Source organism: Pygoscelis adeliae, unplaced genomic scaffold (genome assembly GCF_000699105.1).
Source record: "Pygoscelis adeliae isolate BGI_AS28 unplaced genomic scaffold, ASM69910v1 Scaffold14, whole genome shotgun sequence".
Taxonomy (NCBI): Eukaryota; Metazoa; Chordata; class Aves; order Sphenisciformes; family Spheniscidae; genus Pygoscelis; species Pygoscelis adeliae.
The window spans coordinates 6408823-6424339 of record NW_008825109.1 but is presented as its reverse complement, the minus strand read 5'-3'; the positions used below and the strand labels follow the sequence as shown (position 1 = coordinate 6424339).

The following is a 15517-nucleotide window of genomic DNA, read 5'->3' as shown; positions in this document are numbered from 1 at the left end:
GCATCTTAAGACAAAAAACACAAGTGAGAACCTGAAAAGACCCAACACTAAATTAAGAGAAGTATTTTCGTCATTTAAGTCTTCTAATTACAAAATGTGTGCTACAGTAATTACATCAATGAGCAAGTTGTTGAATAGTTTCCACAAGGAACAATATTTGATGGAGATGATATTTGGTACCCTCCCCCTTCTTAATTAAATTCTTATTCTGGCAGGAAACCAAATAGAGGAGCAGCCAACCTATCTCCTTCAGGGGCTACTGGGTGGAGAACCCCTGGGTCTGGCACTAACGTGATATTATTGCTCCTAATGCCCTTGAACTTAGCTATCAGCATGGGTAGAAAACTCCTGAGAGTCAGGAAGAAGCTCCAGGCTCTGGTAACTTGGGAGCCAGAAGAGAACGGCGATTAGCATAGAAATCAGTACAGGCTATTTCCCTCTCCTGAGACCAAGGTTTATCAGGGCTAGTGGAACTCCAGGACAACACCGCTCTGGCATGCAAACAGGCACACTGAAAGTTAGCACAGGCAATGTTTTCTTGGCACTGTGTCAGCCACTCATACAGCAGGAGCTGGAGGTGGGACATAAAGAGCTGCAAGTTACAGGTCAAGAACTATGAGGCCACTTTTCAGCAGAGAAAAACGGTAAATTTACTGTGGGGTGCAGATCAGAGAGATGCTCCACATTTAGCTTAGCAATTTTCCTGTTCTGATGTACTAGCTGCACAGGCATCATTTTAAAGTATCAGAGGGAAAAAATGCTTTTAGCAAAAGGAAAGACACTATTATCTGATGACCAGATCTGGTCTCACTTTTTTCCTTTGACTCCACTTTGCACTTTCATGCTCTTCACATCCATATTGTGTCCCAGATGGAAGTTCAAGATCACTTTTCTCAAAATTCAAAGAAGATACTCAGGAGATTTCACAGCGCAGAACTGCAACAACATCCAGCCATCACATACAGAAAATTTCAGTCTCATTCATACACTAGAGTGACTCCCATAATTAGTGTGCTAATCTACTTGAATTAAATGCCCTTCTCTGAACCTCTTCTATGCTCCCTTTCCCAAAAGAACTGAGCCTGCAGTTAGACAAGCTGAGAAGCTTCCTGGTAAGGCTGGTTTTTTTCTTGCCCCCGCACAGTAATGGGAGCGAGCAGCCCAGCACTGCTAGCAGAAGCCCAGTCTGTGGCTGCCAGGCTCTGAAGCTCAAGCTCTGCTGCTGGGTGCGCTTATTTTAGGGATGCCAAACTGTCACATAGCAAAATTTATTCTCCCACTTTTCTGTTTAAACTACTCATTTCCTTTACGAAACGAGAAAAGGATTTTCACATACGCTTTGCAACTTAAAGAATTCACTCTTCTGTTCTAAAACAAAACACAGAATTTTTTTCCTTATTGTATTAGTTTGTTACATAAGCTTACCGCGTGCTTTGCAGACGTCCTCAATTCATTCTCACTTGAAGAAACAGTTTAATGAGTTTTGGACTGCAGAGTTTGCAAACTGTTTGTGCCAGTAGACACCTCTGGGGAAAAGCTACAGCACTCACTGACTGGCAGAAACAACTCTCTCCATAGGTATGCAGCGGCTTGCTCTATCAACTTACTTTCCATATTTTTGGCCTGAGCCCCTCTAAGTTTTATAAAATTACATCACCATCATTCTGGAGTTTCACAATAATAAAAAAGTCCAATAAAGAGCTTTAAAGCCACTTCCTTTGCTGCAGTTTCTAATCTTGTTTAGGATAACAGAAAGCTAATTTCAAGAAACCACATCTTGCGCTGCGCCCCTAACTTGCTTAACATCAATACTCTTCTGTTTTTCAGTGTCATGCATTTCTGTGTTAGGAGTGGGAGAGTGCACAAAGTAAACCAACCCAGAGACATCGCTGACATTTTAGAAAGTGAGTCAAGCAAGAGATTAAGATTTCAATTTATAACACTTCTGTGTTTTTATTATAAAATGATAAATAAATCTGGCAAGGGAGGGAATGTAAATATTTTTGCAGTTGTTTGCACTAGGGAAGAGGAAAGGAATTTAACAAGCAATTAACCACTTAGGTGATTCTAGATATGTACCATATGGTCTTTGAATTACTTAAAGAAAAATATTTCATTTTTATTTATAAACTATTAATGCATTTGAGCTGCTTATAGCAAAATCATTTAAAAATATTTACTCTTCACCCTCTTCTCTCCTGCCCACAAAGAGACTGGGGGAAGGGGGACATGGGAGATAAAGAATACCGACATCAAAAAGCTGTATGTATGATCTGCATTGCTCCACAACTCTTAAAACTTGCATTAAAACACACAGAGATATGAAAACTGATTCTATATTGTGTCCTTTGATTGACCTTATTTGGACAAGTTGAGAGACAGCGTTACTTGTAAACATTATAACTAGTCTTAAAGTAAAATATAAGAAATATGCAATCAGACAATTTCCAAACAAGTCCTTCATGTTGTAACACGTAACTCTACACACAGATACATACACATGCAACACACATGCCATTCTATTACCAATTAATAATTTCTATTACTGCCTAAGCTTTAAAGGTTCATAAGCCCGAAATAACTAGAATCAGATAGTCACGGTTTCCTTTGGGTACAGACTCACACTGAAGCCCAAGGTTTTTATTCTACTTTACCAATTAAACCTGATTTTAAGTATTGACCTATTCTTTTAAAACAAACCTCATGAATGCTGCTTAAGGTAAGCTCTTACAAAAAACATGAAATATCTTAAGCAACGTTGTAACTGCAAAATATAATTGCCAGTACAACTTAATCATGTAAATTATCTGTATCTACACTGGAAGATGAAATAGCTACTATTTTACAGTAATGCTCATTTACTATCTTTTGCCAGAGCCATTCCAGACAGGGATTTAGGGGATCATGATTCTAATCCTGAATCTGCTACAAACTGCACTATGAACTTGAAGAAACTACTTTTTTTCCCCTCTCAGTCTAACTGCCACCTCCTCTTAAGTGAGGGTGATAATAGTTCCTCTCTTGTTCTTTCTGTTCTGACTGCCAGATTTTCATAGGAAGGACAATCTCCCGCTACATTTGAAGAGCATTTCATTTCAGGCCCTCTAGCCTGTGTTTATGGCAATGATATATTCAGTCGTATCTATCACCATCAAATACAGCTCCAGTACTGCAATCCTGGTGAAAAAAAAAAGGACATGAGCTGTGAGAACAGAATTATATAAAACTAAAGAAAGAAATCTGTGGGGTTTTATATATATACACACACATATACATAAAAAGATATATCTAAAGCACATATAGTTATTTCAAAATGTTTCCAGAAGATGTATGCAACTACTTCCTGCACTGTTCCTTAAAATGCTCTACTACATGGTAAATACTATCGCTAAAGTATGTTTGAGTTTCATGGGGCTAACACTTGCAAAAAGAATTTCCTTAAAAGTGCTTCATATCTTATGATATCTGTAACCACTCGGCTGCTGTAGATAGTTGCCCAGTGAATAGTGTCATGTTACCACTGAAAAACAAATCTTCACAGTATTTGCTATCAGCATTTTCTTTATCATAAAATGAACTCAACTCCAGAAAGACAGAAACCTAAACAAACCTTGAAGGGTGACTTTAAAAGCTTTTCAAAGTCCCAGCATCTACTTTAATACTGACCTCAGCAGGGCACCAATCTTTTTGAAATGGCTTTTAGCTATTAATTATTTATAGCACTATCACTTCCCCAGAGTTCACTGTGTACTCCTTTATTAATCTTTTCCTTGGACCCAGACTCTTGATTTTAACTTGATTTTATAGTATACTTCTAAGAAGGCTCATATGAAAACTAATCCAGGGATTTGAACTTTATGTAAACAACTTTGGTTTCCAACATGGCAAGGTAAAAAATCACTTTGAAGGGGTTACACAAACTTCAAGAGGTTGAGTAATGACGTATGACTTCATCTCTCTTCAAAACACTCCAAAAAGTGGAATATGAGCAACAACAGTGCCTCTTCGAGTAACTGAAGAGAGAGAAAAAATGGAAAAGCAATCTTCTATGAAGGCACTCTGCCTTTACTATGAAATTTATGTCTCTCTGATCTACAACAATGGTTTCTTTAAAACTCCCTATAAGGGAAATCCTAGACCTACTGGGTGTCTGCTTCCCTCTTCAACAAGCAAGGGGAAACACTGACAAGAGTTTAAAAGATTAGGTACTAACCATAATCACATTTGCTGTAAATTAAACTATTTTTTCCCTCCTACTATCTGCTCACTCATAAGAAACAAATGATCACAGTCTCAATGCCAATTGTATTTTTTCATAAAGATTTTCCATACCAGAACATACCCAACTGTGCCCACATAATTTTCTCTTTGCTAGCCAAATAAACTCCATTTCCTCAACTTTCCTCATAGGTCATGTTTCCAAACCCGCTTCTCTGTATTTTTCCAGTTTTTCTACATCTTTTTAAGAGGTAGACACCTACTACAGGACACAATACTACCCACTGCTAAGTCCCCAACATCAAATACTAAAATATATTAAAAAAACAGATATGATTTTCTTTAACAGCATCCCATGAATAAAAGCATGCTTTTTTGACATTTATTGTTCTTTAAATACTTATGTATTTAATTGCTTTCCTAATGCAAACTAGAATAGAATAGACTATTTCAGTTAGAACGGACCTACAACGCCCATCTAGTCCAACTGCCTGACCAATTCAGGGCTGACCAAAAGTTAAAGCATGTTACTAAGGGCATTGCCCAAACGCCTCTTAAACACTGACAGGCTTGGGGCATCGACCACCTCTCTAGGCAGCCTGTTCCAGTGTTTGACCACCCTCTCAGTAAAGAAATGCTTCCTAATGTCAACTCTGAACCTCCCTGGCGCAGCTTTGAACCATTCCCATGTGTCCTATCACTGGATACCAGGGAGAAGAGATCAGCACCTCCCTCTCCACGTCCCCTCCTCAGGAAGCTGTGGAGAGCAATGAGGTTGCCCCTCAGCCTCCTTTTCCCCAAACTAGACAAGCCCAAAGTCCTTGGCCGCTCCTCATAGCACGTTCCTTCCAGCCCTTTCACCAGCTTTGTTGCCCTCCTCTGGACACATTCAAGTACATGTGTTTTTTGACTCCAGTGAAGTCCTGCTTGAGGAGACTTCTTCTGAGTCACACTAGCCTTCAGTCTGTTGTTGTGTTACAGTGAATATTTTTGTCACTGATACGTGAAGAAATAAAGAACTAAAGACTAATGATACATGGAAATCAAGCACTAGAAGTTAGATTAAAAAGTAAATGTTTGTTTTGTCTCTTCCTGTCTTCTGCGTTTTGGGTATGGCACATTCTGTTTTTTTCTGTTCATGTATGTAAGGGAAGGATAGATGAAAACAAGTGTGACATTGGGGATTGTACAGTTGTGGATTTTGGACTATGAAAGTGTGAAATTCCTTTACTCAAGACATAGGTCATGAAATGGACTAATTTCCCTTTGATGTCTGCAGATCTCCTTCTATTTGAATTTTTGCTAAGTTTGTTCTGAAGAATTTGTCTTACCTCATCCCAGCTATAGAAATGAATAATTTTTTTTGTCTCACTAATTTAAAACAACTACTTTTCTCTGAAAGTAGCACTATTCCATCTTCTCCTTCACTCTTCTGAGGACTGCAGCCTTAGTAGCTCATGTTCATTTACTATCTTGTCTGTGAGGTTAGACTAACAGGTCTGTAGTTTCCTGGGTCTTTCCTCACACCCTTTTTGTAAATTGGAAGGACGTTGGCTAGCTTCCAGTCAGCAGGGACTTCCCCAGACTCCCAAGACCTTTGGTAGCTGATCGAGAGGGGTCCCACCGTAACATCCGTTAGCTCCTTCAGTACTCTGGGGCAAATCCCATCAGGCCCCGTGGACTTGTGAACATTCAGCTGACACAGCTGGTCCCTTACAATTTCAGTGTCCACAAAGGGAAAGCTGCTGATCCCACACTTGTGGTCTTCCGACTCAGAGGACCAGGCAGCCCAAGGTCTATTGGTATTATTGAAGACTGAGGCAAGAACCATATTGAATGCCTCCGCTTTTTCTTCATCCCTATTAGTCAGATGACCATCTTCAACACGTATCAGTCCAATGTTTTCTTTAGACCTCCTCTTGCTGTTAATGTACTTAAAAAAGCCTTTCTTGTTATTTGAAAAAACACTGGCCAGTTTCAACTCTAATTGAGCTTTGGCCTTTCGTGTCTTCTTCCTGCATAAATGAACCACAACTCTGTACTCTTCCTGCAAAGCCTGACCTTGCTTCCAGAGATCATACAGTTCCTTTTTCCTCCTGAGCTCCACGAGTAGTTCCCTGTTCAGCCAAGCTGGTCTTCTGCCCTGCTTGCTTGACTTACGACACAGTGATCCAACTACTTTGGATCCAGATTCTCTGGATCATTTAAATTCTACTTCTCATGATTTCTGCAATCTTTGTCAACTGAAGAAGCTTCTATAAATATTGTAAGTAAATTCTCATCCAAATCATTAACAAAGACACAGAACTGCAGTAATTCCTGGACAGACCCCTGGTGACTTTCACTTAAAATGTCCCAGTCTGAAACGAAGTTTTGACCTGCTCCGTCAGCATGTTTTCTACATGTTGCCTCAGCCATAACTCCACAGTTTGCTTGCAGAATTATGATTTGCAAGTGTCAGAAAGCTTGCTAAGTCTAGAGTTATGCTATCAACCACTTGCTTCCTATTCCCAAGGTCAATCAATTTCTTAAGAAGATAAGTAGATTTTTCCATCTCAGATGGTTCTTAACAAAACCATGGTTATTTTGCTCACTTGATTGTTCTCAAGGTACTTATGACCTACTTAATAATTGGTTCTACTACTTCTTGAGTGACAAAATCTGAATGATTAGTCTACAGTTCCCAAGTTCTCCGCCCTTCGTAAGAGTAGTTATCATAATAGCACTACCACTTATTTCATGAGTTTGTGAGTGATAATTCCTCCAGGTCAGTAACTGCTTTGACAAACTTCAATATTCTGACAACCTGACTACATCTAATCTAATTATTCTCTCTCTCTCATTCCTTAATCTCAGTTGTGTTTCTATCCATCTCAAAAATTATATGCATTACATACCTAATCAAAATTCACTTGTTTTTTAAAAAACACTGAGGCAGAGGCATGGAATATTTCTGCTTTGTCTGACATTTGTTGTTTTACTCTCCCACTCTCCTCTTACTTCTTCAGTAGTTACGGAACTTTATTACCTTCACTACTGGCATTTTTCAAGTCAGCATTTCTAGCCTTTTTTGTTCTGAATTCTTGTATTCTTTTCATAATTATCTCTAGTCATATCATGATTTCTATTTTTTATGATCTTAATAAGGTCTTCAAAGGGCTTGGCCCCTTATTACCAAATCTTTTTTGCATCAGGATAGGTTGTGTCTTTAGTTCAGTTTCTCTGATAACTACATGATGTCTTTTGAATCATCATACTTAGCTATTTTCCAGTTCCAGCAAGTATCTGGCAGCCTTCCTCTTTCTGATGCATTGTTTTTAATCATTATTGACTTTTTTGGTTTTTAAGCTGCTCGAAATTTCTACTTTTGGCTCATTAAAGCTTATCCCATCTTCTGCTTTTCACACTTTTGTATGGCTTCTACTTTTCTAATAACCTCCTTTTCTCAGATATTCAAATGTACAGGCTTCTTCACCCACTCAGTTCTTTTCACCATCTTATTGATTAGCACCATAAATTTTGTTCCTCATCCTCAACCCAGTATTGGTCATTTAAAAGCTCTTTGCCAATAGCACCAATTCTACCTTTTAGCTGTTCTTTTTCACTTCCTTTAACCTAGCTTTCAGTTTTGCTTAGGTTCCAAGGTTACATTAGTTTAACTTAATAATTATCTAAGACAAATTCAGGAAGATTTTAGATAAAAAAATATGAAGTGAAATCACAGTTTAAAATTTAATAGGCAGCCACTACTTAGCCTTCCTTACCAATAATTTCAAGATTTACGTTCACCACTTGAGTAAAGTTTTCAGAACTCAAAACCTCTTTTACCTTCAGAGATTAAGGGTTATCGCTTATTTATTTTAAGACAGCTGCCTCATCACTTACCCAGTCTGACTATTTATTCTTTTTATATGGTGTTACTGATATTCACATGAAATGTTATACAGGACTGGAGTTATAACCACACATTAGTAGTCACTCCAAAGACCTAACAAGAAACCCTAAGACAACAGATGCCACAACAACACAGAAGGCAGATTCAGTAACAAGATACTTCACTCAAACTGTCAGGCACCCCTCAGTAGGCTGAGGAATAGGCCTATTAAAAATGATACTCTTCTCTTCACAGCGGCACCACTACTGACAGCGATCATGATCAGTACAAGACTGCGATACAGAACTTCAGAAACCACCTTGCCTCCAGTTTTGGCCTCTGGCTTAGCTAACACAACTAAGCATGAGATGAGGACAGGTCACCTTCAAACTCTTAAGAAAACGCTCCTAAGAAGGAAAAAGAAGCATACAGCTGCTCTTTTGCTCTCAGGTGGTCTTCAACAAAATAAATAGGGGGCTTGGGCACATGGTGACAACGTGTGATGCAGAAACTATTTTCTCTCTGCAGAGAAGCTATTTCTCTCTGTCTAGCGATACCAACTCCTCTTCAGCTGACCAACCTCTCAGCTGCCTTTATATGTGCCCTGTTAATGAAATCCTTGTGTTCTCAGCACCCATGGCAAGCCATGTCTTCCTGTAGTGCCTGACAGCCTCCCTGAGCAAGCACTCCAAATGTTAGGTTGCATCTCATCCATTGATTTCCTTTGTCAGGAACATGACAGACACAATCCCAGCAAGTTAAGACAAGGACCTAGATGGAGCCTTCCAAGGTCAGGATCCCTCTCTGGGCAGAGTCCGCCCAGCTGCAGGAAGAAGAAAGACTAACAACCACATTGGTGATACACCATTTTTCATACACTTTTTCCCTCTAGGGTATCTATAACAGTACCTGCCTTGTCTTCTGTTGGCAAACTTGGCTGGCTAACATATTTGGTCTCACAGGTGTTTTGGTCTCTCCAGTTACTGGCAACCATAGGCTATGAAGAAGTTCTCATACTGCCAAAGAAACCTGCACTCTGGACAAAAGTATATAAGCATAATTAAACCTGTAACCTGATGTAAATTTTAGGCCACCAGTAGAGGTGGTCCTTCTGAACTAATATGTACTTAACATGCTAGAACAAAGAGGTGTACAGCAAATTATTTAGTGTTCCAAAACATATCAAAGGGCTCCCTACATACCAACATGTTCCCTCCTATCAAATGTAATTATAATGATGTGTGTGGGTTAATTCCAACATTGCACTTTTTACTGAAGTACCACACAAGAGATTCTGTTTCTGGAAGAAAAGCTTACCAGAAGGCCATGTAATTTTAAAAAATGCAAAAGGGACTATTTGGCAGCGACCTAAAAAAGAACCCAGATTCACTGCACCTCACTCTTCAAAACCATTTTTCCTCATAGTCACAAGTCAAACCAGCATCTCCCATCAAACTTCCAGATTAGCATGAAGAAAGGCTACTATGACAGACAGACAATTAATATGTAAGTCCACAATAATTTTTTGAAAATAAGAATCAATAATTCAAACTAATTCAATATTTCACAAAGCAAATTCAGGTATGATGATTTGGGCAGCTGGTGTTTATTGTAAAACCACTTCATTATTGGGAGCTCTTTCCTGTAACTGCAGGAGGCTGCAATCTCCACTATCACTGCAGAGCCTATTTACCCCGTGTCTCATTTTTTGTTACTATATTGAACCGAAACCCACAGCAGGAGATAGGAATTATTATGCTTGGCGCAGAACTAACAATGGCATATCATTAAGTTTTGATGACTGTTTCAAAGGAAGGTAGTTTTCAAGTCTGAACTTGGGGGACAGGCAGGGGACTAAGCAACAGATCATGGGGAGAGACTTTGATCATGTCTCAGGTTGATCAAAGGGTCACCTGATACTTTTAAAAAAGACTCTCTAGGCATCCTGGAGACAAAGGTAGAAGAGACCAGGGGAGATACTCTAAAAGCAGACAGTGTTGTCAATTGCAAGGCAGGCCATAGTAAATGGAAACTGGCTTCACAACAGATGAGAAATAAGCTATGATTTGAAGCAAAGTTTGGAGCAAAAGCAGAGTACTGAATTCCCCACAGTGCACAGATTTTGACACCAAGTACATTCAGGAAGAAATGGCAGGAAAATGTGTGGTCATTATTATTTGGTTTATCTTGCTTTCTTAGAAGAGTCAAAAGGAAGACTGATTGCTTTTTAAAGGCATCACAAGGACTCAAGAATCCAGCCTGCGCAAAATTTCTATTCATTTTCCAAACTCAGTAACACAAATGTCCTCTGGCAACAAACTGCCAGACACTACAAAAACAGGCAGATACATTTCCTTGCCCCCTGCCTGGCAGTCATCAGCTTCTGGATTCGGTAATAGAGCAAAGAAATCCCAGTGGAATTTCATCCTCCAGGAGCCAGCAGCAAACCCTGTGTACTTTTGAACAGATAAGCAATGGCCAGCCAGAAATCGAGATTTGCATTCTTCAGGAAAACAAAGTCTTGTGGAGTGCTGTTTCTCTGTGCTTCCGTCTGTCTACAGTCTGCTCCATTCTTCCTTTCTGCCTCGCATGTGGCACTAGCTTCTGCAATCGTCTGTGTCAATGCAGCCAATGTAAATACTACTGCATGCAGTGCCAACTGCCCCAATGCCTGTAAAACCTATTTGAATGGCAAATACAGATTTCGACAGGATTTTCTTCCCACTATCCCTCCTACTGTTGGCACGTAAGACATATTTGCTGAGGATGATGCTTTGGTTTACCTTAAAATAGGTACCACCACATAGGTACAGCAGCATTTACTTATTAGGTATAGTTTATGTGCCTCATTTTGAAAGTACTATAACAAAAAGATGCATACAAATTGTTCTATTATCTGAGCTGTGCCTCAGAAAGACGGAAATTCATCTGCTGAACATACATGCTGTAGCTCTATTTCAGAAAGTGAGTCTGCACAATGAGGTTGAAGCCCAAGTACATTCAGAGGATATTTACTAAGTTTACTTGCCTGTCAAGAGCAGTAAGAGGGAATTAAGTTTATCGGGAGGAGATAATAATGGATGCTTGTGCAGCCCTGACAGAAAATGCTACTACAGAAAATCACATTAATGCAGTTAAGATCTTCACTAAGGAAGAATTACTTTTACCCAACACCACTAACTTAAGATATACAAGCCTGACTTAGCAATTCATAATTGAATATAAACCTATAGAGAGCAGGTAAAATTCAAATAATCAAGATACTTTGTTTTCTCTGCCAGCCATATATGTGCCTAGCCAAATGACAGATGAAAATAAAAGCTGGTCTCTGTTACTATATTTCAATGTCTAGCTCTGAAATTAAATGAAAGGAAGGCATATAATCACTTAAAAAAAACCCAAACAACTTCTACTTTCAAGACATTTATTTTTTTATCTGGACTACAAATTAAACTGAAAACATATCTTAAGTTCGGAAGAAAGAGCAGCAAAGGACAGCAAGCCAAACTACAGACATTAATTACTCTACAGACCGCTAACATTCTTCTAATGTTTCACTGAGTTTTACATTCTACATTCTATAAATGTAAAGAACATAGACTTTCTGACAATTCAAAAGTTCACAGTACAGTTTGCTGGCCAAAACTTGCTGTCCCTCTTCATATTGAGGCTATGCTCATTGCAAGATCTTACAATCTTTCGAAGGTAACAGCTAAATAAAAAGTACTTTAAATGGAACAAAAAACGCAGGCTAACTTTCAAAGCAGGGAACTGTTCCGTTCACTGGATAACTAACACCTGCAGAGGAATGGTGTAAAACAACACTTACAAAGATGCTAAGAAGTCAGACATCGTACTCTGAAGACACCTTGCTTCCACTTCTCTGGCTTTGCCAGGCCAGCAGAAGCAGTACAGTTTCGATGAGGAAAGGGCTTAAGCATGGATCTCCTAATACCCTTCTCAGAGAACGAAAGTCACATTTTTGCTAAGGAGAAAAGTACATTTCCTGAGAAGCAGAAAACAGAGAAAGGATCTGGGTATTCTGACCAAAGTGTCCAACAGTGATTCAGACCATGCTCCGGCTGGGAATTCAGCTCCAGACAGCCCAGGAAATCCCATTACTATCATCTATGCAAACTGCACCTTTGGATGTCATATGAAGTACAGAAAAAATGCACAATCAGTCATGATGAAGATCAAAATTACATAGCTCAGTAGAACTCTGTGCTTTAACACTTTCAGATACCACACCTTGTATCTGATGTGGTATCTCACATGGTACAGTGAGAAAAACTCACTTCCAAGTCCTACTTCACACTGACTTGCTCTCACATGCTGACACTGACAGTATACAAACACCAACATGCAGCGCAGTGTTTTGTTGCCTTTTACAAACAGTCTTTTGCAAAGCTAGAATAAACCCTCTTTCCAATGTACTGTTTCCAGTGCCTTCCTTAATAAGAAAATAAAAGAAAAAGTAATCAAGTTCAGCGTGACAAGACTAAACCTGTACAAAAACGGGTACATTAATTAAATTTTAGTTTTTAGCTGAAAATTTCCAACACCCTACTCTCTGTATAAAGTGGCTGAAAGAAAGAAAACTCTTTCAACATAACAATACAACAGTAAGCATGTGAGTGTGTGGGGCAAGGGGCAGGGAGGGGGAGGGGTATTAATATGCTATCAAAGAAAAGGTGTAGCTTATTCAGTCAGTATGTTTCTACTCACTGTATTAGGTACATAAGGCAGTCCATAAAATTTCTCCTGTGTTTCCTTTAAAATTTCTGTGGTTGACTTTTTTAGAGGATGTTTCCCATGGTAGATTTGGTCCAAGGCAGCATAAAATACCTGAAGAGATAAAATACATGTTTGTCTTTGGCACATGGCAGCATAAAATACCTGAAGAGATAAAATACGTTTGTCTTTGGCACATGGCATTGGCATTTGACAACCCAAAAAGACAAATAGAAAAGAACGGAAAAGAGAGAATAGGGAGAGGGAAGAGTTTAAATATATATGGTTTTGTAAATCTCCTATTTTTAGTATAACATACAAGGAGAGAAACAGGTTTCTGGACTACACCAACCACCACCATCATGACCTATCATAAATCCATGTTTAGGTCACTGAGAACACTGGCAGTACTAAATTGCCTGCATTTTTAAATAAAATTAAGACTTGTCCCTAAAGCCCTCCAGCAATTCCCCTTTTCAAGAAGAATATTTTTAAATAGATTTAATAAAAAGACTTAGTTACTATTTGAGTGGACACAGTAAAATAAGCTAGTCCAAGATGTGTGCGTGCAGCCATGAGAACACATCACACCTGCAGGGACAAGTTACGGCCCAGGCAGTGAACATAAGAAGCTGCACACGGAGCCGCTGATGCCCCTGAGCTTCTGCTAGAGCACTTGAACAGTGTAGTACTAAGGCAGATGCTTCCTTTATTTTAGCTCTCACAATCAGAGCAATAAATTGCTGCAGCGTAAGCTTAGCCTGAGATCACACTGCACCAGGAGGGTACTTTGCCAGAGGTAAGAGCTGGTTCATAGGCAATTTTTGTGCAGAAGCATGTGAACTACAGTGGAACACTGGTGCATGACTAAATTACTGAGGTGTTCGGAGATCAGGAAAGCAGCACCAATAAAAAGACTTTTCAAGCAAAGATAGCGAAGCAGAGTATCTGGCATTTTAACAGCAAACATGAAATAGGCATGGATAGAAGACAGTGCCAAGGCTCAGTGTGTGCCATCACTGAAAAAAATTGCAGCTTTTTTTTTTTTTTTTAATATGCAGATTTCCTATTCTGTGGAAGTGCAGGAAAGACAGAAGAAGAGGACACCCGCTGCTGTGCAACACAAGATGTTTTTGAGAAGTTTGGTGGATTCAGATATTTAAGCCAAAGAGTTCAGGTCAGACCATCCTGTGGTAGGCACATTTCACAGGAAAATTAATGGCAGGGAGCCTCAAAAAGCTTTTGTGCAAGGGGTGAAGCAAATAATTTGGCTAGAGATTGAGGCCCAGTCACACTCCCAGGGACACTGCAATACCATTCCCAATGAGATAAACACACTGCTTTAGGAATTATAACCATGAAATGCAGAAATTTTATGGAGAAAAATCTGTTTGGAGGCATTCTTCATCCATGGAGAATGGATGTTTTATGCAATCTGAATAACACACCCCCCTCAACCTGTGAAAAGATTCTTTATTATGAAATTTTGGTACAAAACCATTCTGAACTCTTTAATAATTTATCAGAATTCAGCATTTATTTTATTTGGGCTGCACACAACACACACTTTCACCAAAATTGTGACTGTTTCTAAAGGACCATATTCCTTCTGTTTGAATAAGCTGTCTCCTAACATACTCGATAAATCCTTTGACAGTGTTTGTTGACAAATGATAAATATGAAAATTGACTTTTTTCAAGAAAAACTGAGGGTTATAAGGAGAGGAGTGAAGAAGCCATGACTTGCAGGAGCTACTCCTGAATTTCCTGCTTGCTTCCTACATGGCTAATGAGGAGAAAAGAGGTCAGTAATCCTAAACTTGCACAGTTGGCCATTAATGACGTTGCAAGTTTTGTGTCCCAGATAGCAACATTGAACAAGAGATGCAAGCATGTAACATCGCCCATTGCCCAGAGTAGGCAGCAAATACCTGTTCAGAGGATAACTCCATGAAGACACTGCACCAAATGGCAAACAATAATGAGTTCTTATTTTTTAAAATCAAACTTTGCAGGGGTATTTTAAATTTTCCATCATTATATTGATAATCTGAAAAACTAAAAATCTAAAGAAAAACCTATACTAGATTATAAAAACTACATTTTTTACTCTTATCTTAGAAGAGAAAGAGACTTCGCAATGCCTTTGCTTGTACTTTTCATCCTCGGAGCTGGTCTCTGGAATCCTGGTTCATTTTTTAACAAAGTTTAACAAAAACTTACAGCATTTATGGTAGCAAGGGTGACTGAGAATATGACCAACAGTAAGTACCATGAATAGATCTGAAAATTACCTGATGTAACAGTCTTAGAAATCTCACTTTCTCCTGTCACCCTAGGCCTTTGTGACTCTGCAGGAGTCATTTTACACCGACTTCCCTCTCCTCTCCAAAAAACCCAAACCAAACATAAGGAACTTCAGCATCTGACAATAGACTTTAGCATCCTGCTTCACCCCAGCCTTAATTCTCTCTTTTCTATCTCCCAGCTTTGTTAGGACCTGTTTGCAGTTGCTCTTCAGTGTTCCTCACAAGATGGAGCAGACTGCACGGCAGTGGACCTTCTCTAAAGTAAAATTTGGAGTTGTTGTGGATTAACCTCAGCTGGCAACTGAGCACCACACAGCTGCTCACTCACTCTCCTCCCCCTCCTGGCCCCAGTGGGATGGGGGAGAGAATCGGGAGTAAAAGT

General features: G+C 39.2%; 1 protein-coding gene across 1 annotated transcript in view; it reads right to left on the bottom strand.

Moving 5' to 3' along the window:
- Window positions 1-15517, bottom strand: part of MIPEP (mitochondrial intermediate peptidase) — an 80522-nt gene that overhangs the window by 14764 nt on the left and 50241 nt on the right. Inside the window, exon 16 of the mRNA XM_009327881.1 lies at window positions 12821-12940. Within this exon, the coding sequence (XP_009326156.1) occupies window positions 12821-12940 (120 nt within the window). The remainder of the gene's footprint in view (window positions 1-12820; window positions 12941-15517) is intronic.